The 27,456-nt window shown below is 47.0% G+C and overlaps 1 protein-coding gene across 2 annotated transcripts in view; it reads right to left on the bottom strand.

Moving 5' to 3' along the window:
- Positions 1-27,456, bottom strand: part of LONRF2 (LON peptidase N-terminal domain and ring finger 2) — a 90,274-nt gene that overhangs the window by 11,325 nt on the left and 51,493 nt on the right. Inside the window, exon 13 of one of the 2 annotated variants that reach the window (XM_060027276.1) lies at positions 7,204-7,334. In XM_060027276.1, coding sequence (XP_059883259.1) covers positions 7,204-7,334 — 131 coding nt within the window. Of the gene's footprint in view, positions 1-6,941; positions 7,335-27,456 lie in introns of those variants that run through there. The other variant, XM_060027277.1, reaches the window with a different exon arrangement.

Here is a 27,456-nt window from a genome sequence, read left to right as displayed (position 1 = left end):
GGGGAAAGGGAGCTACATTTATAGCCAGAATTATCCCGCTTGCCGTTCCCATAAACGGAAGTCCACCCCTGCCTAGAATTTTGGATGAGAAGAAACGCCGAGAGTGGGCCTATGGAAGCGCTCTGCTCCACAATCAATGCCTGTGCAAGGGCGATCGTGCTTTGTTCTCCTGCAGCCGTTTGTCCTGGGATCTCAGCTAAGACCTGCTGAGCCCCCGACGGGGCGCCCTGCCCACAGCTCACACCCCTGCGCCTCAGTCCTCTGCAGTACCGCAGATGGCGCCAAACACCCCGTCCTTTAGAAGGAACTTCTCCCCAATACTTGCCCCTCCCACACTCCCCCCATCCGGTCCTCCCCTCCCTCTGCTGTCCTTCCCTTTCTTCCTTTATTCATTGAGACACCAAATATCTATGAGAGCCTAAAGCAGAGCTCTGTGCACATACTGGGGAGATGAATTAAGACTGGGTCCCTGGGCTTCCCTGGTGGCGCAGTGGTTGAGAGTCCGCCTGCAGATTCAGGGGACACGGGTTCGTGCCCCGGTCCGGGAGGATCCCACATGCCGCAGAGCGGCTGGGCCCGTGAGCCATGGCCGCTGAGCCTGCGCGTCCGGAGCCTGTGCTCCGCAATGGGAGAGGCCACAGCAGTGAGAGGCCCGTGTACCGCAAAAAAAAAAAAAAAAAAAAAGACTGGATCCCTGCCTTTGAAGAGCCCAGGGCAGGGAAATAAAAAGTATAGACAATTGGAATCCAGGAGGCTGACACAGGTTGCTGAGGGAGCAGCGTCATTCAAGAGCTCCATCATCTCAGACTGTGGGTTCTGGAGTTAGACCTGTCTTGTCTGTCTTGAGGTCCCAATTCTGTTACCCAAGCAGGTTCGTCTTGCTCCACAGGCAGCCAGCCCAAATGGTGAGACCCGGAGGTTTGCAACGAAGAGAGGGTTTATTCACGAGGCAGCCAAGAGAGGAGAAGGGAGAACAGGCCCCGAAAGCAAGGGGTGTTTATGGGATCAAGTATAAAGCAGTAAGGCAGGTCTGAGACATGAGGGGCGTTGGGGGTATGGGGAAAGGCAATGGAAAAAGGTGCAGTAATCATCCTTCTGCCCAGGTGTGACTACGCTACAGGCCTCTGTACGTTTAGAAAACTGAGGTGTTTAGCACATCTGAGGGTGGGATTTGGGGCCCTCTGACACCAAAAGGTCACTGAGTGGACACTCGCACCCGTCCAGTTGGAGGCTTGGTGGTCCACTCCGGTCTCAACCAGCTCAGCTCAAACTAGACACAGCTGACTCCGAGTTCCTCTAAAACAACTTGGGCAAACATCTTATTGCTTAGGCTACATGCCAGTTAGAGAACATGCAAGGTGGTTTAGGTGGTTTAGGTGGCAGAATTGAGTTTATTCGGGAACAGCAGAGGAATTGCAATTCAGGCCATGCACACCATGGTGAACCATGGGCAAGGCTGGGGGACACGGGAAAGGAGCGTTCTTTCATAGAAGAGACGGGGGAAGTTGGGAGGAGCTGTTTTGAATGAAAGTTCATTGGAGGAGAGCGAGCGTTAGGCGTTGCTGTGGTTTCTCATTGGCTAGGTTGTTGCTGGGTAAGGAGAAAACCTTCCCTCTTCCTGCTGGGGGATGTAAATTAAGCTGAGATGAGTTATGCTCCCAGATGGCAGTGCTGAAGCTGCTGGTCCAGGCCCACACCTTGAGAACCACTGAATTAGAGAAGGTCCTTGCAGGAGTCCAATCCTCCCCCATCCCTGCCCTTCCACAAGCACCCCCTCACTAACTTGCACAGATACGGCTCAAAATGCCACATGTTAGAGTTAAAAACAGCCCTGTAATATAACAAGGTACTTGGGTGCTACATTTTGCTTTGATGTAGCTTTAGTCTCCTGTTGGCTTCAGTCTCGGCAGGGGCCTGGGGGCCTCTCAGAGCCTCCTTTCATGTGAACAGCAGCTGGAGTTGAGGGTGTGCCCAGCTGTGTCCAGAGGTGGGCAGCCAGAAAGCACAGGAAAGCACCATACAATCAGCTCTGGTGCAAACTGGGTGTCCCCCCACCTCGTCCCCCTCCCTTCCTCCGGCTCCAAGGCCCTGGCTGCAGCCACAGCATCCACCTGGTGGCCCTCAGTTGTAAGCTGAGCTTATAAGGGTCCTGCTACTTACTGCTACTTATTGCCAGGGCTGTGTTTATGCCAATTGCTAACTGCTTGTCTTTGCTCCGCAGAGTTTTACTGGATATAAGATCTTTCCTCAGAAGTGCATTTCTGAAACTGTCTTGAAGTGGTGAAGAAACAAACGGGGAGGGATCTGGACACACAGCTCGACCTGCTTGCTCTCCTGTGCTGCCGCCCATGTTGTGGGCATCCTAGGGAAGCCACGGCCCAGGCACTCAGCATCTGACCTACAGCTTCACAGTCTGGTCTGATGTTACTGCTGCAAGAGGAATGAATCTATTACTTGCTACCGTTTCCTCCGCTGCCTCTCATTTTCTTCTGCTGTCTGAAACAATGGCCAGTCACTTGCTGTGTTTTCCAAAGTCGGCTTCTGAGGTTTCATGTGAAACAGGGACCCCTGACAGTGTCAAGTCTACTGTGCATCTCCATGGCAACCTTTGGTTTGAAGAACCAGGGTTGGGGGGGGGGGAAGTTCCTCTCTCTCTCATGACATAGCTGTCACTGCCCCCTCCTGCTGAAGAGGATTGGCAAGGGGGTGGTCCAGGTCCTAGAAAAACAGCCCTTCTGGAGTGTCCAAGTTTCCTATTGTTCTGTCACAAAGTACTACGAATTATCTTTCAGTTCTGAGGTTGTTGGTGGAAATAATCAATAAACCGATCTGTGCCTCTTGGACACATCTCTTCATATATGTTCCGGAAGCAGCTCCTTCAAGATTCCCGGGGGCCTCCTCCTCTTCCTGGGGGACACTTAAAAGGAGGTTAATAGGATGCCTCTGTTGCTGGTTTCAAGGCCACAGCTGATAACACTATCCCCCTTCTGGACCATCTGTTCCAGGCTCCCCTCGCCTCAGCTAGCACCTTTGCTGGTCTCAGTGGCTTAATCCATGTGATGACTCAGAACCTCACCTCTGCGAAGTATGAACGCTGGTCTACATGCCCTTCTCAGGCTGGAGTTGTTGCTTGTTCATCTACCATCAACACTCAGCAAGAGGACCACGTGGCAGCCTGTGCATCACCTGGGTTCACACATCCCAGTGTGCAGCAGCCCTGCCTCGTCCTTCTGGGCACATACCCCCATCAGGATGGTGCCTCTTCCTGCTTGCCGGTGACTCTGACACGCCCAGATGAAGACGGCAGCTTGTAATTCAATGAGTCTCACATGTTCCCAGGCAGAAGTCTACCTTTGGGAACCAAGACATCTCAACCTGCAGAGCTTAGATTTAAGAGTGTGATTTTTTGCCTTGTTACCGTTTCCAGACCACCCCTGATTGCGGGTGTATACAGCTGCCATCTATTTTCAGCTTCCACATATGTACCAAGCCCACCTGACCATGAACTAGAGTTGGACTTTCTCTTCCTCCTTCGTCTGGTCATACACAATTTCCCAGTCACAGGAAGGAACGGATGAGCTGCCCTGGAGCAAGAACTGTGGGTGAGAGAGAGATCTGGGCTACGAGTTGTGTAGTTTGCTGTCCCCCCTGCTCTGGCTTATGTGAGACTGTAGATACACCACTTCCATCTTAAAATGGATCCTGGGGGCCCACCCAGCCTTGTCCTGGGGGCGTGTGTCAGAATCCAGCTCATCAAGGGCATCTGTGGCTGCACAGCCACTTTACGGCCCATGGTCAAGGGTCCCGTCTCCACCAGGGCCCCGCAGGGTACCAGGAGTGTTTCTTAAAAGTGGAAGAGGCACAGTATTGCTCTGCAGAAGCAAAGGGGTATGTGCTGTGATTGTCCACAGAAGCACACAGCTCCTTTCCCACCAGCGATACACCTGCCAGGTTACACGCTCCAAATGTCAGGGGTCCTTGTACCACAGCCTGGGCTGCCGCCAGTCAGCAGCTTTTTGTTTTATCTCATATGTGGGTTGGAGCAGAATCCCAGACATGTAACACGCTGCCTCCCAAATCTGAAGAGGCTTACAAGATGCTGTGCTTCTTTCTTCATGGTGGGAGGTGCACGAGGCGATCGTCTGTCCTTTCCTTCAGGTGGGATATCCTGTTCCTGCATGACTCTCGCCACTGGACCCTGAAAAGCTTCACTGAGGCGGCAGGTCCTGAATCTTCGTAGGGTTTATCTCCCGCCCTCTGCAATGCACGTTCTACCACCCGGGCCTTCCACGCACTGGCCACTTCTTGCTAATCCAGGTTGGTTAGGATGGCATCAGGTGGTGCAGTGGATTAATGAGATGCTCTGCAAAACTTCCAGATGATCCAGGTCTCTTCAGACTATATCGTGACGGTGGGCAGAAGGGTCAACACTGGTCCTGGGACAAAACTATAAGTGTATGTATTTGTTTCATGCGAATGCAAACTGCCTCTTTTCTCATAGGAAATGCATTTGCTAAATCTATGTCTGTACACCCTTTGCCTCAAATAAGTTAATATATCCTGGCAAAGACATAACATCTGGTGTGGCAGACTGCGACCCGGGTGAATGCTCAGTTGAATTTAGGAGAATCTACTCTCATGTTCCAGGATCCGCTGGGATTTTGCAAGGGCTAGACGAGTAAATTAAATGGAGAAATGGTGGGACCACTACCTCTGCAACCTTTTGATACTTAACACTAACTTCTGCCATCCCACTGGGACGCAGTATTGTTTCCATTCACCATCTGGCTGAGGAAGGGGGGAATAGTTCAGAGGCTTCTGCTTGCCCCTCCCCACTATGACAGCTCTTACCTCTCAGGCCAAAGACCCTAAAGTAGGTCTATTCTGATTACACATTCAGGGACCAGGGAAAGGACCGCCCGGGCTGGTGAGTCTGTGAACCAATGGACCCAGAGGGAGCTAGGTCCTGACCAGGACTGCATACACCCCACTGTAACAGGGGTGCCAGGATGATGTTTCATGTGCCTGGATAACAATAGAGACCTGGATCCTATGTCCAAGAGTCTTCGAAATGCGAAATATTCCTCTTCCCCTGGTGCACTGGTAGCTGAACGACTGGCTGAAGGGACCTTTGCAGAAGGCCCAAGAGAAACTTACCAGGGTGTGACCGTCCCCTTCCTCTGGGAATCTGGTCTCTTCTTCAGGCAGTGGGTTCTGGGTCTGAAACTGACTCAGATACGGAAACTGGGCAAAGGAATGTGAATTTTCTGTTGGAGTAACTCCCCTTGACCTCCTGGTCCCAGCTCCTTGACTTCTTTGAGGGGTACGGACGGAGCAGCTCCCTTGGCGGCTGTGCGTCTGTTCTGCCCAGGGACACTTTGCTGTAATAACCATCCCGGTACCCACGTGTGGGTCAGCAGCACCCCTCCCTCCACTGTGACGCCTCACCTGCCTCTGGCAGTTACGTCTGTCACGTGACCTCTCTTGCTTGGGAATTCTCCAATCCCGAGGGCCATGAGTGGGCTGGGTTCTGTAATGCACTTTCCCACATCAGCTCTGGGCTGGATTTTAGGGTTTCTGGTACCCCTTTCACCAGGGCATTCTCCCATCTCCTGGAGTCCTCCCAGTGTGTTAGACAGATATGGAGTCCCAAGAGACTGCACCCACATCACCGAGCTCTCTCTTACTCAACTTGACGTTCCAAACCCTTTGATGAAGCACCTACAGAATCCCACCCTAGGCACAGTCTTCTGCCTTCTGCTGGTACCCATGGGCAAGGTCTTGTCGCTCCTCTGGGATACAGCACTCTCCCCTACCCCTAATCAGGTCAGAACGTCTATGCGTGGGTTTTATTGTGATTTAACCCCAGTTATAAGCTTAGTGACCAGGAGGGTAGGTGGGGGTAGATTCTGAAGGGCCCATGGTGTTCGCCCTACAGGAAGGAGCCCTGGCATCATCTCTAAGCTTCAGAAGGTTCAGGGGAACCTGGGTATTCAAAATTTCCCAGGGCTTTTGATTGGTGATAAATTTTTCATAGCTTTTTATCTTTTTCTAGAGCATCGATCAGTCTTAGCAATAGCTACCCAATTCCACTGTCCTTATAACTATTTACACGCATTTCTCAAAGGCCTGACACCCTGCGTGAACCAGTGCATTTCCTTCTGCTAGTACACCATCCCAGTTCACCACCAGTGCAAGTTTTAACCATTAGATGGTGACTTCATGCAAGAGGCCCTATGGCCAGTGATGGGGAGTTACTGCCAGAAAATGGTGAGTAATCCAACTCCAAAACCCCACTTTATCACTTGATTTCTTGGCCCACTCCTGGTATTAAACCACTGCAGGTTGGCTCTAGGGAAGCAGACTCTAAGACAAGAGTTCCTCCTGCAGGATATTTATTAAAGCGTGCCCTTAGAAACAACACCTGTGAGACTCACACCTCAGGCAGGAAGGGGGAAGTCCAGCCAGACTGCAGGTGCAACAGCAGCCTCTGCTGGGCTCACAGGGAACTCAGGAGCTAAAAGGACCCTTCGGAGTTGTCCTATGTTGGGCTGAGATGGCTGCACCCTTAATGCTACCACTTTGATCAACCACTGAATGTGAGTTTCTCTGGGAAGGGATGAGACTTGGTGTGAGGCGTCACCTGAAGGGGCTGACAGCAAAACACTCTCCCAGCAGCAGGCCACCAGTCCCGCACTGAAGGGGATCTGGGCCATGCATCCCTGGTGCCCGCCATTCATAGATATGTCATGGAAGTAAAATAATAAACCTTTACCATCTGAAAACCAAAAGATTTGGGGGTGTGCTTGTTACTGTAGCATCGTGGTCTATCCTGACTGACACATGGGGCCTCATGCTGAAAGAAGCCTCGAGAACATAAAAAGGAGTCTGTTCCAGAACGATACGCCTTTCCCTTCTTTTTTTTTTTTGCGATACGCAGGCCTCTCACTGTTGTGGCCTCTCCCGTTGCGGAGCACAGGCTCCGGACGCGCAGGCTCAGCGGCCATGGCTCACGGGCCCAGCCGCTCCGCGGCATGTGGGATCTTCCCGGACCGGGGCACGAACCCGTGTCCCCTGCATCGGCAGGCGGACTCTCAACCACTGCGCCACCAGGGAAGCCCTGCCTTTCCCTTCTTAAACATGTTGATTCAACAGTCATTCTGAGCACACGCAGGTGAGTGAAGGAGACAGATTTTTTCATACCTCCACATCCTTAGATGGTTTCACCAAATTCATTGGCTCAGGCTCTAGTCTGCTGACATAGTCACTGGGCCTGGAGGGGGGCCCACCAGAGGGCACTGAGGTTGGCCCCAGGGCTGGGAGTGGGCAGATTTCTGGGTGAAGAGCAAAGGGTTAAAATGGAATTAAATTAAAAATTCTGTTCCTAGCCACACGCATCACACTCTAAGTGCTCAATAACCACCTGTGGTTGGCGGCTACCGTATTAGCTCCTATACATTTGCATCATCACAGAAAATTCTGCTGGGCGGTGATGAAGGATGTAAGATGAGTCACCCCTCCATGAGATACCTTGAAAAATGCCTGAATTTTACAGCTCATACATAAAAGAAGCTCAGTTTAGGCTTCCCCAAATTTAGACAGCAATCCTAACAATTTCAATGACATCACCAATAACAACTTGTGAAACTGAAACTTCGAAATTACAATTTGTTCAACAACTATGCGAGAGACAGAATTTAAATATCATTATCTCTTAAGAAACTAATACAGTACAAAACTGTCATAGGAGGAGGTGATTGAAGCATATGCAACCAAAAAAAAAAAAAGGAAGGAAAAGTATCATAAAGGTGTCAGACAGTTAATAAAAACGGCTTTCAGTATTCTGTGATGGGGGTGGTATATGTCAACTTTAAAACTTTTAATTTACTTCTTTAAAAATTTTAAATAAATATGCATTTTCATACCTAACTCTGTATTTGGAATTTTACATTCCTTTTCTTAAGAAGCATTACCCCCACCCCTAAAAAAAAAAAAAAAAAAAAACCACTATACAAGCTTCAGCTCCTATAAAATCTTATCTGCCTTGGACAGAACTGATTTTAAGAAGTAATTTTTCTTTTTAAGGCAAAGCCGCTGACTTCCCTTATTTTTCTACTCCTGAATTAAGGTGGAATAATTCCACATCTGTACTGGGTTAGATAGTGTTCCTCCAAAGTTCATGTCCAACCAGAACCTGTGAATGTGACCTTCTTTGGAAACTGGGTCTTCGCAGATGTAATCAAGTTAAGATGAGGTCATTCTGGATTAGGGTTGGCCCTAAATCCAACGATTGGTGCCCTTATATAAGAAGAGGGAGATTTGGACACACAGATACACGCAGTGAAGGCAGTCATATGATGACAAAGATGGAATTACGCTGCCACAAGCCAAGGACTGCTGGCTAACACCAGGAGCTGGAAGAGGCAGGAGAGAACTCTTCCATGGGGCCTTTGGAGAAAGCACAGCCCTGCTGACACCTTGATCTCGGACTTCTAACCCCAAGAACTTCAAAATAGTAAATCTCTATTGTTTAACACCACCAAAGTTGTGGTAACTGGTTGGAGAGCAGCCACAGAAAATTAATACAATATCCTACACAATGATTGGATCTAATTTCCAGTCACTCTACCCTATTACTTGCGCACAATTATTTATTAACGAACATTTACAACACTTATATTTACTCCAAATACCAAACGTTAGATATACAATTCCAAGGAAAGAAAGCAAACAGTACAAGAATACACGAAGTAAACATCACAACATTGAAGTCTGGGCCTCACTTAAGCAACAAGAAATGCCAAATCTTGTTATTACACCTTTAATCCTGACTTGAACTTAGGAAATAAAAGGAAGGCCGGAGGAATCAACTACATTCTATGAATGTGATGACGTATTGCCTATCTCTAAATAGGAAAAAGCATGATTTTTAAGTTTATCTCCATTGACTTATATCCACACCTGCCCTTCTAATTAAATAGAAAAAAAATACACATCAAATTCTTAACTAGTAAAATCATTTCACAACTATAAAATTAAGATGCTATAAAGACACCACCCTCTACATGCATGAAAGAGCAACATACAGATAGAACTCTCTGACCTGTTTGTTTGCCAGAGTTCCGTGGACAGTTGTGTGCATGGGGTGGAGGGGTGGGTAAGCAGCACGAGAGAGAATATACGCCAGTGAAAAACGTGACCAAACCATTCAAATTAGAAGAGTATATTAAATAACGAAGGTCCCAATGCAAGGTTTTAAAATGATCCCTGGAGGTAAAAGGTTAGAGATAATCCAAGTTGCAACCCCCCTTTTTGTCCTGAAGGCCAGCTTAGCCTGATGTCCCAGGCAAACTTCCTCCGTGTTTTCTACTGTGATTAGGCTCGATCTTTCTACCTGGGGACTGTCACATGCCTCTGCAGACCTGTGCCTTTGCTGCCTGACTGCAGCAGTGGGTCTGCAGCCACAGAGTGCAGGGTGCCCGCAGGCCCACGCCCTGCAGAAAACACCTACTTATTTCCAGAGTACAAACCTCTTACAGAGGCTGTAGCCAGAAAGCTACAATGAGCTTGCTTAATGATGTTTTTTCGTATTTTGTAACATTTTGACATCGTGGGGACCACCCAGACTGGGGAGAGACTGGCCTCTCCTGGGGTAGCAGCCAGTTCTCAGAGACAGCAAAGGGCCCCACCAGGGAGCATGACTTGCACATGAAAACCAACCAATCCACAGCCCACACTCTGAGCACCTCCTCTGACGGCTCTTGCCCTCCAAGAGGCAATATTCCCCTGCCCGAATCATCCAGAGCCAGTACCAGACAACTAGAGACCACCCTGCAGCCCAGAGCCCACCGACATTGTCCAAACTAGCCAGTCCTTCGCTGCATCCCCCGCCCTTACAATAGAGGCTCTGTCCCACGCTCTCCCCCCACTCCAGCCTCCTGACTGGGTCTGGTGTTTCTCCCTGCGGCCCAGCATGGCACGGCATCGGCCTCTCCCTGTCACTCAGTCACCTCCATAAATTAAAATCCTGTGGGTATATTTTAACACAATTGGTACAGCAAGCAGGGTGACGGCGCTCGCCAGAGGGGCATGTGTCCGACTGCTCTTGACTTGCTAAACAGAGTCACCAAGTGGCCCACGTCTGCCTCTGAAGGCCCAGCTGGCTGTTGGCCCCTCCATGGCCACAACTCAGGCTGTGTCTGCCATATGCTGCCATGGTTTTCCAGCCTGAATTATAAGTAGACCTCAAAGGCCTGCTACCCTCTGTGGTCCTCACTTACTCTTTTTTTTTTTTCTCCATCAAAATTATTTTAATTCTCCACATGTGAGGCTTAGGGACAAAACAGTCAATACAGTGTTTGGGGCAGAAGTGGGACACTAGAAAACCTAGACTGTATGCAGTTTTTTATTTCCTGTCCACTGAGCACAGAAACAAATTGCTCATTACTCTGTGCTGGGGTATTGTGTTGGTCTGTTTGCTTTAGAAAGTAAGCAAGTTGCACTTCTTAGCCCTTACAGCCCGCTGCAGGGGCTTCAGCCGGCCAGAGCAGTGGTTCTCAAACTTGAGCCTACTCCAAGGCAAGTCTGCGTTGGGGCCCCTCCCAGACTTGGCCCTGTGGGTCTCTTCTTTGGACTGGTCCCATTTCACATCCTGGAGCGTAAACTCTGACCCTAAGTGGAGAGCTTTCCAGAGTTCCCTGAGTTGTTCTAGCACATGGTTGAACCCGAGGAGGTAATGAGAACCCCCCAGTTTGCAGACAGTCGGTCACAAGTGCGGTGTGGCTGGTGTCTGAAGTGGGGGCAGCCTTGCGTGGTCCTCACTTAACTCTCAGGGGCTGTAGCCCAGGATGATGTTAATCGTAACCCCTCACTGGCACCTTCCGGATTATGTAATAAGATCTATGCGTCCCATGTGATTCTCCACCCCGAAAGCCTAGTCTCCGGGCTGGTGACCCTGAGGGCGACCAGGATAACCGGCTAACAAGGCAGAGCCGCCTCCCAAAACGGAGCGAGGAATGACTTCCTCCGCCAGTGTGTGCTGGAACCTGAGCCTGACCTAGCGAGCCAACGGCCCCACTGAGTCACCCTCACCGCCGCCCTGTGAGCGACGGGCCCTGCTGGCCTGCCCTGTCAGAGGCTGTCCCTGGCAGAGGGTCCAGGTGTTGGTCCCCCATGTGCTAAAGGGTGACACAGTGACGGGTGGCCTCCTGAAGTAAACTGTGGCACCTAAAGGCTTCAGTGTTGCTTCAAGGGCAAACCTCTTTGCTGAGGCCTGCCTTGCTGCTGTTGCGACTTGTCCCTGACCCCGCGGGATGTGAGAGACCCCTTCCGTGGAGACCGGCAGCTCAATGTCCAGTGTGCTATGCAAATTATAACTCAATATAAAAAAAGAAAGAAGGAAAGAAAAGGATAAGGGGAGGGAGTACTTTGTCCCCAATCCCCCAAGGCCCAAGGAAGCTTCTCAGCTCGTGGGGGATGGTAAGTCTCCTGGCCGACGTGTCTGGGCACTGTGAGTGTCGCTACCTATGAACAGGCTGCGAGCCTCCTCCCACATCAGGATGCTGTCACCACGGCTTTCCTGGATCAAGACCACGCCCCGTGAGGCTGACTGGGACACCCTAGGAAGGAGGCCACTCAAGACCACCAGAAGCTAAGCAGGCTAACCCCAAAGGAGAAAAGAAAAGAAAAGAAAGGGTCATGGGGCTTCCCTGGTGGCGCAGTGGTTGAGAGTCCGCCTGCCGATGCAGGGGACGCGGGTTTGTGCCCCGGTCCGGGAAGATCCCACATGCCGCGGAGAGGCTGGGCCCGTGAGCCATGGCCGCTGAGCCTGTGCTCCGCAACGGGAGAGGCCACAGCAGTGAGAGGCCCGCGTACCACAAAAAAAAAAAAAAAAAGAAAGAAAGGGTCATGGACAGACAAGGGACAAAGAAAGAAAAAATAGGGAAAATTTTTAGCAGCCCAGAGATATAAGCCATTCTGAAAAAATTTAAAAGAAGAAGGGGTAAAGGGGACAGATGATGCTCCAGTCAGCGGCCGTCCTAGGGAGAGGCTGCTGCCTAAGGCACCAGGCTCCTTCGCTACCCCGCTCTCCCTCCAATCAGACAGAAACTAAAACCCTCAGCTGCAGGAGGCTAAAAGGTGGAAACAGAAAAAAATTTTTTGAAGAAAAAAAAATCCCTGTAGACACAGGGGAGAAAATAAAAGGTAACTAAATAGATCTATCTATATGTGTGTGTATATATGTGTGTGTACATATATATATATATAATTTTAATGCAAATATAATAAAAATATATTTAGTGAAAATTTAAAAAGTAAAACCTCACTAAAATGGAGTCGGGAGGCCAGAAGGGCTGCTCATGCAGTACTACGCCAACATCAATCACAGGAAGCACTGTCGGTTACAGACCTCAGAAGAAGAACCGTCAAGGAGAAAGAACCGTCCATTACCGGCCCCAACAGGGAAAGATGCACGCCGCACCTCCTACCAGAAGTCAACTACTGAATAAACCCGTTTCTGCTGATAAAAATCACTGACTATTCTATGTTGAAGGTCACCAATACCTATACACGTGTAACTACACTAAAACAAAGGTGCACGACTTGATCCAACTGGAAATCCAAAATGTACACACTAAGCGTTTATGTCACAAATTGTACGATTAGTGGGTATTTGGTCCTGTCCAGAACACCCATTGAGACAGCTGGTCCCCGCCAAATGGTCCTTGATATGTGGCCCTGTCAAAAGCCATCCAGGCGTATTAGGAAACGTCCTTGGGTTCAAACAGCCGGTAACATTTCTTTATACTTTTGGTTTCCAGGATTAATACATAAAAATACTCGTGGTTTATTGGTCCGATAATGTGTGTTGCTGCATTGCCAACAATAACCCTTCTTTGCCTGGTAGCCCAGCTGGCAACAGCACACGGGGTCAGGACTCGAGTCTTGCAGAAGAGCGGGACCAAGGTCCAGTCCTACAGCTAGAGAGATGCACAGAGGACGGCAAGCTGAGGCTGGGATCTCGTGATACACGAGTTAATAAGTAAGTCACTGGGCATGTGGACGGATGTGGCTGGGTCGTTCCGTAACGGTGGCGCTTGAAAGGAGGGGCTTGGTCAAAGTACTATGCAAAACAGGCAGCAAACGCATTGACGTGAACACTTGATAGAGCGTCTCATCTGTTTGGGAGGAGTGGGAACAGGTGTGGCTCTCCTACGACCAAGGGTTTGCGTGTCATAGCCGTCATGGCGGGGGGGATACCAGGCATCTAATCAACCTCCCTACAGCCATCCTGTCCCCGGGGTTAATGGATAATGTGTCCCTTGAATCGATGTGCTACAGAGATACCCACGAGAAGCACCCACCGCTATTTGAAGAGGTGACTCCCAGACTTACCTGCCAATTGGCATGGACCACCACACCCCTGGCTGGTACCTACCGACTGGCTGATCCAGCCCGGCTGAACCCAGATGTCAAATCCCTAAGACGTTCGTAAGGCTTCCCCCTACCAGTAAACCAATGACCATTGGTCAGATAGCTATAAAAGGGGAAAAAAACCCAAACCTTCTTCTATTGCTTAGTAATATGACATATTTATTTCTCAGCAGAATATGACAGAAATAGTATACTCACAAGAAGAAAAGGCTACATTGTCAACATCTTTGCTATCGTTTCCATTCCTTGAACGGAGATGGGAGTAAAAGGTACCAGCGCTGTGAAGAGAGGAAAATCTGCAATGTCTGTACAACTCCTCAGGATTCAGAAGACACTCCAATCATTCAAGATGGGACAGGAAGACACCAGCACAACGTCGGTGTTGAGGGGAACTAAGGAAAACCCTGAATAGGTTAAAATGACATGCAAAGAAGAACCAAGGGCAACACTATTGCAGGTCCTTAGAAGAACTCCCATGCCATTCATGATGGAGAGGGCCTGTTAGAACAAAACTCATTACTGAGGTAAGCAAACAGAATTCAAAACAGACATCGACTTCCAAACCCAACTTCGTGGCATGGAATTGAATTTCCAGAGGAATATAACACAACCAGACGTGGAAAACAATTTCTTATGCACAATTCTGGGGCCCAAGATGATGGAAGAATTCTTATACAGTTTATGACAATATTCAATACTGAAGTACCAGTACCACATTATTCAGTGATGGCACTGAAACCACACCCTGTATCTTACAAGGCCCATAAAATGGAAACGGAACGATTTACTGAGCCCCCCAAGCTTGTCCGGCAGCAAACCGGGGAAACTGCAGGAATGGAAACAACTTGCTAAGGGCCCCTTCAACTGAGCATCGCCCGGGTGAGCAGGCGCACTGAGGAACTAGAATAACCGACAGTGACCGTCAGATGTCACTGGCTGAACATTCGCCACAGGTAACATATGGACCGCCCCAAAATTGCACACGTGACCCATGAACAGGCAAGAAGGACAGTCGTGCCTGTGTAGAGAACTTTGACACTCACACCTTACTTCCTGCCAATCATTTTCCGAGCCCCCTCCCCCTCCTGCTCTCTACGTCCACAATAGATACCCCTGAGCAAAACCTGATCAAGGAGACAGATCTGACCTTTGCCTCCTGTCTCCCTGCTTGGATGCCCTTCAGTAAAGCCTGCTCTCTGCAGAAGACTGTTCCCTCAGGATCTGGTCTTTCTGTCGTGCAGCAGGCAAGGAGCCCACTTACTCGGGTACAAATTTTGGCACCCCAGATGGGACCCTAAATCCTGTCTGGACAATTGCTCATGGCTTCTTGGCCCTGCTTCGGGCGTGGGGTCCAGACAACCTGTCTCAGCAGCTGTCTAGGCGACTTTGCCTAGAAGACGCATCCTCAGAACCTCTGCCCTGGCACGGCGTCCACAGCCTTTGGCACATTGCCGGTTCACTTCTGCAGAAAGAAAGGCCCCCGAACAAGATCTCTTCTGGGTGTCTCAGTACAGGGGTTTGAAACCTGTTTTCTCTCATTATGTTAGCAGAGTTGCCATTAGACCCTTGCTCAAAACCCACCAACTCCTCCCTTGAAGAGGAACCCACTAACCCCTCCCTTGAACAGGAACTAACGTATCTTTAAGTCACAGGGTCTGGGCACAAACAAAGGAAGCTATAGGAAGAGAGAAACAAAACCAGATAGAACCAGCTGAAACCAAGATGGCAACGAATCTGACCTCCAACAGACCGTGAGTCTCACTTTATGCTGATCTTACTATTGATACATTAGTGTACTAAATGACACACCTACCGGTGGCCAAGATCAGAGGTCACAGCCCAGAAAAGAACAAGAAAGGGGCGGCGCCCCATTTCCAGAAGAGCTCTGCCTCTTTCCTAGAAAACTAACACCGTGCTCCCCAGCACTGGTCTCACTTCTCCCCCGACTGCCCTTCCTCCTTAAAAGCAAATCCCATTCACCATTAAAGTGAGAAGCTGATTTGTGAATTAAGTTCCTGCTTCTCCATTCTCTGGCCATTGAACAAAGCTTGTGCTGCTTCCACCTCACGTTGGGTTTCATTTTTGGCTGCACGAACCCAAATGGAAGAAGAACCTTCCCCGCCAAGGCAGAGGGCCTCGATCGGCCTAGGGCCCGAGCAGGGGTCCATACGACTTAATTCGGTAACAGTGAGGGTGCGCTGGTATTGACGCTTGTTGGAGGGCCCTGGTATTAGGGGGAGACCCCACTGGCAGAAGAGAAAGGAAGTGAAAGAATCATTCTCAGAGATGCTCTTGATACTTGGAAACTTGAATGTGGTCTAGAAACTCCCGAAAACTGTTGGCTTAAATGTGGTCTCGAATCTGACTCAGAGCAAATTCGTCTGAAAGTGAGGTCTGTGAATGTGAGTGAGGGATGTGTATTATCGTCTATTACTGTTACTTGTTTGAACTGGCTCTGTGGGGACTGAGTTTCTCAGTGATCGTGACAAACTGTTAGTGAGGCAGCAGTAGGGAAAGGATGGGGTTAAACCAAAGTGTGTTTTGTTTTGTAGAAACTAACCTTTAAGTTGCAGAAAGTTCCAGGCACCAGATGTTCCAAAAAGGTTACAGTGCATTCCAGTCAACAAGATACCACAGTGCAAACAACCAACCAAAAAACAACCAACCACCTACCTGCTCACAGTTTTTGGCAAGCTAGAGTAACCTTTGCCTCATTACAATGATCACGCCTACCCTTCCATGAATATGCATGCTCCCCAGACTTGAAACTCCCCTGGTCCAGCTCTCTGGGGAGTCAGCACTTTGAGAGCTATCTCCCTGTCTCCTGACTTGTCACAAGTAATTAACTGCTTCTGCTTTAATCAAAAACACTTGATGTGTTCACTGGCTACGCGCCCCATGCGAGCGACGGACTCATTGCATCGGTAACAAAACTCCCTCCAAGAATTCACCTCATGAGGGTTTTCTGATTCCAAGAAAAGAGGCACCATTCCCTCTGATCCTTTGGGATGTTCCCAAGGGACTAAGAAATTTACAGGGGTATTGGAGCATCTGCTCATGACAGGTAATGGCTTCAAAGGGGCCCCCTTTTAAAGAAACAACATCTTTTCAGGCCTTCATTTTCATGGTGAAGCAGTCACCTTGTTTCAAGCCGGTATTTGCCTGAACCCAGGCACCGGTGACACATACTTCCTGCAAACACCACACAGTCAGTGTTCTTAGAGAGCCTCTGTTTGCTGTGGCCAGATGGAAAAAGCCCCTAAAATGGGAAATGCAAATGGTACACTGAAATGCAGCCTGTTGAGACGCATTCTCCAAAACTGGGGTGCTTTCAGTTACGAAAAAGTGTTCTGTAACACTACCTGGCTGCAATACTCTCTAGAACTGGGGGAGCAGCGGCCTGAGAACGGATCTCCGAACTACAATGCCATCTTGCAGTTAGACTTATTTTGTAAAAAAGGAAGAAAAACGGCATCAGTTTCCTTACGTATAGTCTTTCACGTTATATCAAGATAAGGTAATTCAAAAGAAATGTACGGTCATGGTGCAACGGGAGAAACCCTAAAAGACCCCCGTGCTGTTGGAGCGAGACAAGGAAAAAGAGAGGCTTCCCTGGTGGTGCAGCGGTTAAGAATCCGCCTGCCAATGCAGGGGACATGGGTTCGAGCCCTGGTCCGGGAAGATCCCACATGCCACAGAGCAACTCAGCCTGTGCGCCACAACTACTGAGCCTGCGCTCTAGAGCCCGCGAGCCACAACTACTGAAGCCCACGCGCCTAGAGCCCGTGCTCCGCAACAAGAGAAGCCACCGCAGTGAGAAGCCCACGCGCCGCAACAGAGAGTAGCCCCCGCTCGACGCAACTAGAGAAAGCCCGCACGCAACAACGAAGACCCAACGCAGCCAAAAATAAATAAATAAATTTTAAAAAAGAAAAAGAAAAAAATAATCATCACTAACTCACAGGGTCACTGAAGAGATTTTATAAAAAGCAAGTGCCCGTAGGAGGAACTGACGCCGCAGGTCAGCCTCAAGGCCTGGTACGCCTCCACACCCCGCTGGCAACACCTGACCTGCGCAACTGGAGGAATAACATGCCTGCACACCAGGACGATCCCAAGAAAACGGAGCATCTTTTCTCCCCCATTTTTGCTACCTACAAGCCAACTTGGGGAGATCTTCAAACCCTCCTTAACACGCTCCTCACTTCTGAGGAAGGCAGAATGGTTGTGGGAAAGGCAACACAGGCCGACAGGACTCACAAGGCCACTCCAGGCAAGGCGGTGAGGGCAGGAGCTGCCCTGCTGTCCCCCTCGCTGAACCGGGATGGGACCCAAACAAGCCTGGAGACAAATAAGCTTGACCACTACAGAGGCCTCATTATCTCAGGACTGCAGACAGGGGTTTCCAAGCAGGGGCGCCTTAACAAAGTTCAGGAACTGAGGCCCAAACCCCACAAAAACCCTTCAGAATTCCTGGGGAGAATCTTTGAGACATACAGGCAGGTGACTGATATAGATCCAGAAGATCCTAGCAAAGGTAATAAAATATGACTTTTATTACCTAGACTGCTCCTGACATCCAGAAAAAACTGCAAAAAGTGGATGGCGTGGGACTTCCCTGGTGATCCAGCGGTTAAGAATCTGTCTTCCAATGCAGGCGACGCGGGTTCGATCCCTGGTCGGGGAATTAAGATCCCACGTGCCGCAACTATTGAGCCCACGTGCTCTGGAGCCCGAGCGCCACAACTAGAGAGAAGCCTATGTGCTGCAACGAAGAGCCCACGTGCTGCAACGAAGCACCCACGTGCCACAACTAAGATCCAACACAGCCAAATAAATAAATAGATAAATAAATATTAAAAAAAGGGTGGGTCAGCTATGTCAGATTCAAGAATGCCCCCACCATTTGGGGGGAAGCCTTAGCCAGAGACTTAAGGGATCTACAGTTATAGGGGGAACCTTACTCCAGTATGTAGATAACATTTTGATTACCAGTAAAACCAAAGAAGCTTCAGACAGAAACACAGTTTGGTCTCTTAATTTCCTGGCTGATCGAGGATACAAAATATCAAAGAAAAGGGCCCAAATCTCTCAATCCAATGCTAAATATTTGGGATTTGAATGATCTCAAGGACAGAGGATCTTGTTCCCGGACCAAAGGGAAGCCTTGGAAAGGGTGGTAATACCAACAACTCAGAGACAATTACAGGGATTCCTGGGTATGGCAGGATTCTTCTGTGACTGAATTCCTAATTTGGGGCTCATTGCCAAACCTTCGTATGAGACCCTTAAAGGGAGAGAGAGTGATCCTCTAGATCGGGCTGGAGAATGCCGAAAGGCGTACTTCACCATCAAAAAAAGATTGTTAATGGCTCCAGATGGGTCTCCTAGAACTCAGAAAACGCTTCGGCCTCCTTTACAGAAGTAAAAGGATGTTTGTTTCACTTTCACAATCACGGGGGTGAAAAATATCTTCTTTGGGTCTAACACAGGAATATCGGACAACAGAAAGCAACACCTGTGTTTGGAGACTTCCATTAATGACTCTGGAGGATGTAAATGAACTTTTGAGTACACTGTGGAGAATGCAGATGAAAATGACTGAATGGATTATGTTGAAAGAGTATATGTCTGTGGAAGGTGTGACAGAGGCAGAAGACCACAGCTCCAGGATTTCCACCAGAAACTTGGAATGTTTATACATCAGGATTGAATGGTGATCAAAGGATGAACAATGCAGTGCAAGGCTGGCAAAGCACATTTCAAAAGCTGATGGTAGAACATCGTCCTTCAATTTGGAGATTTACTGAAGTTTAAAAGATGAACAGCAAAGCAATGAACAAGTCATCACCCAGCTTCTTGGTGGTCACACTCAAATATGGCCACCAGCTTCATAATGATACCCACAAAATCAAATTCATATAACCAAAACTGTTAACATATATAACTAATATAAAGCCAATAACCAGGTTGATGTATACGTGAGAGCAGCAAGTGCTCATCCACTTAAGAAAAACCCCGCTGAACTTCACGGCAAGGACAGAACAAGAATAAACGTGAGGGAGAGGGGGAAGATGGCGGAAGAGTAAGACGCGGAGATCACCTTCCTCCCCACAGATACATCAGAAATACATCTACACGTGGAACAACAACTACAGAACACCTACTGAACGCTGGCAGAAGACCTCAGACCTCCCAAAAGGCAAGAAACCCCCCACATACCTGGGTAGGGCAAAAGAAAAAAGAATAAACAGAAACAAAAGGATAGGGACGGGACCTGCACCAGTCGGAGGGAGCTGTGAAGGAGGAAAGGTTTCCACACACTAGGAAGCCCCTTCACGGGCGGAGACTGCAGGTGTCGGACGGGGGAGCTTCAGAGCCGCGGAGGAGAGCGGAGCAACGGGGTGTGGAGGGCAAAGCGGAGAGATTCCCGCACAGAGGATCGGTGCCGACCTGCACTCACCAGCCCGAGAGGCTTGTCTGCTCACCCGCCGGGGCGGGCGGGGGCTGGGAGCTGAGGCTCGGGCTTCAGTCGGAGCGCCGGGAGAGGACTGGGGTTGGCGGCGTGAACGCAGCCTTGAAGGGGTTAGTGCACCACGGCTAGCCGGGAGGGAGTCCAGGGAAAAGTCTGGAGCTGCCGAAGAGGCAAGAGACTTTTTCTTCCCTTTGTTCCTGGTGCGCCAGGAGAGGGGATTAAGAGAGCTGCTTAAAGGAGCTCCAGAGACGGGCGCGAGGCGCGGCTAACAGCGCGGACCCCAGAGACGGGCATGACGCGAAGGCCGCTGCTGCCGCCACCAAGAAGCCTGTGTGCGAGCACAGGTCACTATCCACACCCCCTTCCGGGGAGCCTGTGCAGCCCGCCACTGCCAGGGTCCCGGGAACCAGGGACAACCTACCCGGGGAAACGCACAGCGCGCCTCAGGCTGGTGCAACGTCATGCTGGCCTCTGCTGCCACAGGCTCTCCTCGCATCTATACCCCTCCCTCCCCCGGTCTGAGTGAGCCAGAGCCCCCGAATCAGCGGCTCCTTTAACCCTGTCCTGTCTGAGCGAAAAACAGATGCCCTCCGGCGACCTACACGCAGAGGCGGGGCCAAATCCAAAGCCGAGCCCCGGGACCTGTGCGAACAAAGAAGAAAAAGGGAAATCTCTCCCAGCAGCCTCAGGAGCAGCGGATTAGATCTCCACAATTAACTTCATGTACCCTGCATCTCTGGAATACCTGAATAGACAACCAATCATCCCAAATTGAGGAGGTGGACTTTGAGAGCAAGATTTATGATTTTTTCCCCTTTTCCTCTTTTTGTGAGTGTGTATGTGAATGCTTCTGTCTGAGATTCTGTCTGTATAGCTTTGCTTTCAACCATTTGTCCTAGGGCTCTGTCTGTCCATTATTTTTGTTGTTTTTCTTCTTTTTACTTAAAAAAATTTTTTTCTTAATAACTTTTTATTTTAATAACTTTATTTTATCTTACTTTATTTTATTTTATCCTCTTTCTTTCTACTTTTTCTCCCTTTTATTCTGAGCCGTGTGGATGAAAGGGTCTTGGTGCTGCAGCCAGGAGTCAGTGCTGTGCCTCTGAGGTGGGAGAGCCAACGTCAGGACACTGGTCCACAAGAGACTTCCCAGCTCCACATAAAATCAAACAGCGAAAATCTCACAGAGATCTCTATCTCAACACCAACACCCAGCTTCACTCAACGACCAGCAAGCTACAGCAAGCTGGACACCCTATGCCAAACAACTAGCAAGACAGGAACACAACCCCACCCATTAGCAGAGAGGCTGCCTAAAATCATAGTAAGGCCACAGACACCCCAAAACACACCACCAGACGTGGACCTGCCCACCAGGAAGAAATGATCCAGTCTCATCCACCAGAACACAGGCACTAGTCCCCTCCACCAGGAAGCCTACACAACCCACTGAACCAACTTTAGCCACTGGGGGCAGACACCAAAAAAAACAGGAACTACGAACCTGCAGCATGCAAAAAGGAGACCCCAAACACAGTAAGATAAGTAAAATGAGAAGTCATAAAAACACACAGCAGATGAAGGAGCAAGATAAAAACCCACCAGAACTAACAAATGAAGAGGAAATAGGCAGTCTACCTGAAAAAGAATTCAGAATAATGATAGTAAAGATGATCCAAAATCTTGGAAATACAATAGAGAAAATTCAAGAAACATTTAACAAGGACCTAGAAGAACTAAAGATGAAACAAGTAGCGATGAACAACACAATAAATGAAATTAAAAATACTCTAGAAGCGATCAGTAGCAGAATAACTGAGGCAGAAGAACGGATAAGTGACCTGGAAGATAAAATAGTGGAAATAACTACTGCAGAGCAGAATGAAGAAAAAAGAATGAAAAGAACTGAGGACAGTCTCAGAGACCTCTGGGACAACATGAAACGCACCAACATTCGAATTATAGGGGTCCCAGAAGAAGAAGAGAAAAAGAAAAGGACTGAGAAAATATGTGAAGAGATTATAGTTGAAAACTTCCCTAATATGGGAAAGGAAATAGTTAATCAAGTCCAGGAAGCACAGAGAGTCCCATACAGGATAAATCCAAGGAGAAACATGCCAAGACACATATTAATCAAACTGTCAAAAATTAAATACAAAGAAAACATATTAAAAGCAGCAAGGGAAAAACAACAAATAACACACAAGGGAATCCCCATAAGGTTAACAGCTGATCTTTCAGCAGAAACTCTGCAAGCCAGAAGGGACTGGCAGGACATATTTAAAGTGATGAAGGGGAAAAACCTACAACCAAGATTACTCTACCCAGCAAGGATCTCATTCAGATTTCATGGAGAAATTAAAACCTTTACAGACAAGCAAAAGCTGAGAGAGTTCAGCACCACCAAACCAGCTTTACAACAAATGCTAAAGGAACTTCTCTAGGCAAGAAACACAAGAGAAGGAAAAGACCTACAATAACAAACCCAAAACAATTAAGAAAATGGGAATAGAAACATACATATCGATAATTATCTTAAATGTAAATGGACTAAATGCTCCCACCAAAAGACACAGATTGGCTGAATGGATACAAAAACAAGACCCATATATACCCTGTCTACAAGAGACCCACTTCAGACCTAGGGACACACATAGACTGAAAGTGAGGGGATGGAAAGATATTCCATGCAAATGGAAACCAAAAGAAAGGTGGAGTAGCAATACTCATATCAGACAAAATAGACTTTAAAATAAAGACTATTACAAGAGACAAAGAAGGACACTACATAATGATCAAGGGATCGATCCAAGAAGAAGATATAACAATCGTAAATATTTATGCACCCAACATAGGACCACCTCAATACATAAGGCAAATACTAACAGCCATAAAAGGGGAAATCAACAGTAACACATTCATAGTAGGGGACTTTAACACCCCACTTTCACCAATGGACAGATCATCCAAAATGAAAATAAATAAGGAAACACAAGCTTTAAATGATACATTAAACAAGATGGACTTAATTGATATTTATAGGACATTCTATCCAAAACCAACAGAATACACATTTTTCTCAAGTGCTCATGGAACATTCTCCAGGATAGATATCTTGGGTCACAAATCAAGCCTTGCTAAATTTAGGAAAATTGAAATTGTATCAAGTATCTTTTCCGACCACAACACTATGAGACTAGATATCAATTACAGGAAAAGATCTGTAAAAAATACAAACACATGGAGGCTAAACAATACACTACTTAATAACGAAGTGATCACTGAAGAAATCAAAGAGGAAATCAAAAAATACCTAGCAACAAATGACAATGGAGACACGACGACCCAAAACCTATGGGATGCAACAAAAGCAGTTCTAAGAGGGAATTTTATAGCAATACAATCCTACCTTAAGAAACAGGAAACATCTTGAATAAACAACCTAACCTTGCACCTAAAGCAATTAGAGAAAGAAGAACAAAAAAACCCCAAAGTTAGCAGAAGGAAAGAAATCATAAAGATCAGATCAGAAATAAATGAAAAAGAAATGAAACGCTAGCAAAGATCAATAAAACTAAAAGCTGGTTCTTTGAGAAGATAAACAAAATTGATAAACCATTAGCCAGACTCATCAAGAAAAAAAGGGAGAAGACTCAAATCAATAGAATTAGAAATGAAAAAGGAGAAGTAACAACTGACACTACAGAAATACAAAAGATCATGAGAGATTACTACAAGCAACTCTATGCCAATAAAATGGACAACCTGGAAGAAATGGACAAATTCTTAGAAATGCACAACCTGCCAAGACTGAATCAGGAAGAAATACAAAATATGAACAGACCAATCACAAGCACTGAAATTGAAACTGTGATTAAAAATCTTCCAACAAACAAAAGCCCAGGACCAGGTGGCTTCACAGGCGAATTCTATCAAACATTTACAGAAGAGCTAACACCTATCCTTCTCAAACTCCTCCAAAATATAGCAGAGGGAGGAACACTCCCAAACTCATTCTACGAGGCCACCATCAACTTGATACCAAAACTGGACAAGGATGTCACAAAGAAAGAAAACTACAGGCCAATATCACTGATGAACATAGATACAAAAATCCTCAACAAAATACTAGCAAACAGAATCCAACAGCACATTAAAAGGATCATACACCATGATCAAGTGAGGTTTATTCCAGGAGTGCAAGGATTCAATATATGCAAATCAATCAACGTGATACACCATATTAACAAATTGAATGAGAAAAACCATATGATCATCTCAACAGATGCAGAGAAAGCTTTCGACAAAATTCAACACCCATTTATGATAAAAACCCTGCAGAAAGTAGGCATAGAGGGAACTTTCCTCAACATAATAAAGGCCATATATGACAAACCCACAGCCAACATCGTCCTCAATGGTGAAAAACTGAAACCATTTCCACTAAGATCAGGAACAAGACAAGGTTGCCCACTCTCACCACTCTTATTCAACACAGTTTTGGAAGTTTTAGCCACAGCAATCAGAGAAGAAAAGGAAATAAAAGGAATCCAAATCAGAAAGGAAGAAGTAAAGCTGTCACTGTTTTCAGATGACATGATACTATACATAGAGAATCCAAAAGATGCTACCAGAAAACTACTAGAGCTAATCAATGAATTTGGTAAAGTAGCAGGATACAAAATTAATGCACAGAAATCTCTGACATTCCTATACACTAATGATGAAAAATCTGAAAGTGAAATTAAGAAAACACTCTCATTTACCATTGCAACAAAAAGAATAAAATAACTAGGAATAAACCTACCTAAGGAGACAAAAGACCTGTATGCAGAAAATTATAAGACACTGATGAAAGAATTTAAAGATGATACAAATAGATGGAGAGATATACCATGTTCTTGGATTGGAAGAATCAACATTGTGAAAATGACTCTACTACCCAAAGCAATCTACAGATTCAATGCAATCCCTATCAAACTACCACTGGCATTTTTCACAGAACTAGAACAAAGAATTTCACAATTTGTATGGAAACACAAAAGACCCCAAATAGCCAAAGCAATCTTGAGAACGAAAAATGGAGCTGAAGGAATCAGGCTCCCTGACTTCAGACTATACTACAAAGCCACAGTAATCAAGAGAGTATGGTACTGGCACAAAAACAGAAATATAGATCAATGGAACAGGATAGAAAGCCCAGAGATAAACCCACACACATATGGTCACCTTATCTTTTATAAAGGAGGCAGGAATGTACAGTGGAAAAAGGACAGCCTCTTCAATAAGTGGTGCTGGGAAAACTGGACTTGAGGATATGGGGAGGGGGAAGGGTAAGCTGTGACAAAGCGAGAGAGAGGCATGGACATATATACACTACCAAACGTAAGGTAGGTAGCCAGTGGGAAGCAGCCGCATAGCACAGGGAGATCAGCTCGGTGCTTTGTGACCACCTGGAGGGGTGGGATGGGGAGGGTGGGAGGGAGGGAGACACAAGATGGAAGAGATACAGGAACAAATGTATATGTATAACTGATTCACTTTGTTATAAAGCAGAAACTAACACACCATTGTAAAGCAATTATACTCCAATAAAGATGTAAAAAAAAAAAAGAAACGAAGACCCAACACATCCATAAATAAATAAATAAATAAAATTTAAAAATAAATAAATAAAATAAAAAAGTAAAAAAAAAAGATGTGGCACATATATACAACGGAATATTACTCAGCCATAAAAAGAAACAAAATTGAATTATCTGTAGCGAGCTGGATGGACCTAGGGTCTGTCATACAGAGTGAAGTAAGTCAGAAAGAGAAAGACAAATACCATATGCTAACACATATATATGGAATCTAAGAAAAAAAATGTCATGAAGAACCTAGGGGTAAGACAGCAATAAAGACACAGAGCTACTAAAGAATGGACTTGACGATATGGGGAGGAGGAAGGGTAAGCTGTGACAAAGTGAGAGAGCGGCATGGACATATATACACTACCAAACGTAAAATAGATAGCTAGTGGGAAGCAGCCGCATAGCACAGGGAGATCAGCTCTGTGCTTTGTGACCACCTAGAGGGGTGGGATAGGGAGGGTGGGAGATGCAAGAGGGAAGAGATATGGGAACATATGTATATGTATAACTGATTCACTGTTGTGAAGCAGAAACTAACACACCATTGTAAAGCAATTATACTCCAATAAAGATGTAAAAAATAATAATAATAAATGTGAAATCCAAAATTCATCATGAATTACAGTAAAAATAAGTAAAATTTTAACAAAGTTAAATTTTTGTATTATTTAACAAATCATGGACCAGATGTCTCAAGGGATGTTTTGAACAGGACCAAATGTCCTGCAAGGGGTCTCTGTCATTACTGTGAAAAGCCAGGACCTTGGAAGAAACACTGCTCCAAGCTTAAGCACTCCAGGTACCTTCGGCCCTCCAGCCAGCCTTTCCAATGTCCTCCTATGCCCAATGACAGGACTCCCAAGAGACTACAGGTGCTTTTCCCAATCCTTTCCACAACTGACTTGGAGAAACCACTCTCCAGGCTGGGAATGAATCTTCCTGTCCTTACTGACACCAGAGCTACACTCTCAGTGCTCAACTCCATCACCACTGAACAGCTCCTGCTTTAGAGTTCTAAAAAGTTCAATTAGTGGGTCTCAACAAGTTCCTAGCTCTAAATTCCCTTTTCTTAGTCCCTCTACGAGATACCCGTTTTTTTCTCCTTAGCTCCTCTGCTCTTATTAATTTACAGGACCAAGACTTCTTAGAAAACTATCCTGCTGGAATATCCTTCGCTCAAAAGGTGGAAATAATTGTAGACCTTGACAGAAGCAACCAAAATAGCCAACTAGGTGAATCAAATACCCCTTCAACATCTTTTATTTGCTCTGTCTCTGATGGCACTAGAGCCAATTCCAAGGACACTGATCATATATCCCTATTGGATCAGCTACCACCCTCCTTATGGGCAAAATCCTCAACTGATATTGGCAGAATCCACAGTGCAGCTCCTATTAAGATCCAAGTAGATCCCTCAAGACCTCTCCCCAGAATTAATCAGTATCCTGTGAATACGGCATTAATCCATATGAGACTAAGGCCCAGGGCCTCGTTATCCCCTGCACCAGTCCCTGCAACACTCCTACTTTACCTGTGAAGAAACCAAATGGCCACGGATGGAGGCTTGTCCAGGACCTCTGAGCCATAAACAATACTGTCATCCTTTGCCACACTGCTGTCCCCAGTTCCCACACTTTATTAGCCACCATCCCTACTAGCAGCAATTTTTTTTTTATTATTGATTCATGTAGTGCTTGCTTTATTTTTCTTTAGTACCCCAGTAGATAAAGCTAGTCAGAGGGCTTCCCTGGTGGTGCAGTGGTTAAGATTCTGTCTGCCAATACAGGGGTGCGAGTTTGAGCCCTAGTCCGGGATGATCCCACATGCTGCGGAGCAAATAAGCCCGTGTGCCACAACTACTGAGCCTGCATGCCCCAACTACTGAAGCCCACGTGCCTAGAGCCCATGCTC

Source organism: Delphinus delphis, chromosome 12 (genome assembly GCF_949987515.2).
Source record: "Delphinus delphis chromosome 12, mDelDel1.2, whole genome shotgun sequence".
NCBI lineage: Eukaryota > Metazoa > Chordata > Mammalia > Artiodactyla > Delphinidae > Delphinus > Delphinus delphis.
Note: the sequence above shows the minus strand (reverse complement) of the source record. Positions and strands in the feature narration are given on the sequence as shown.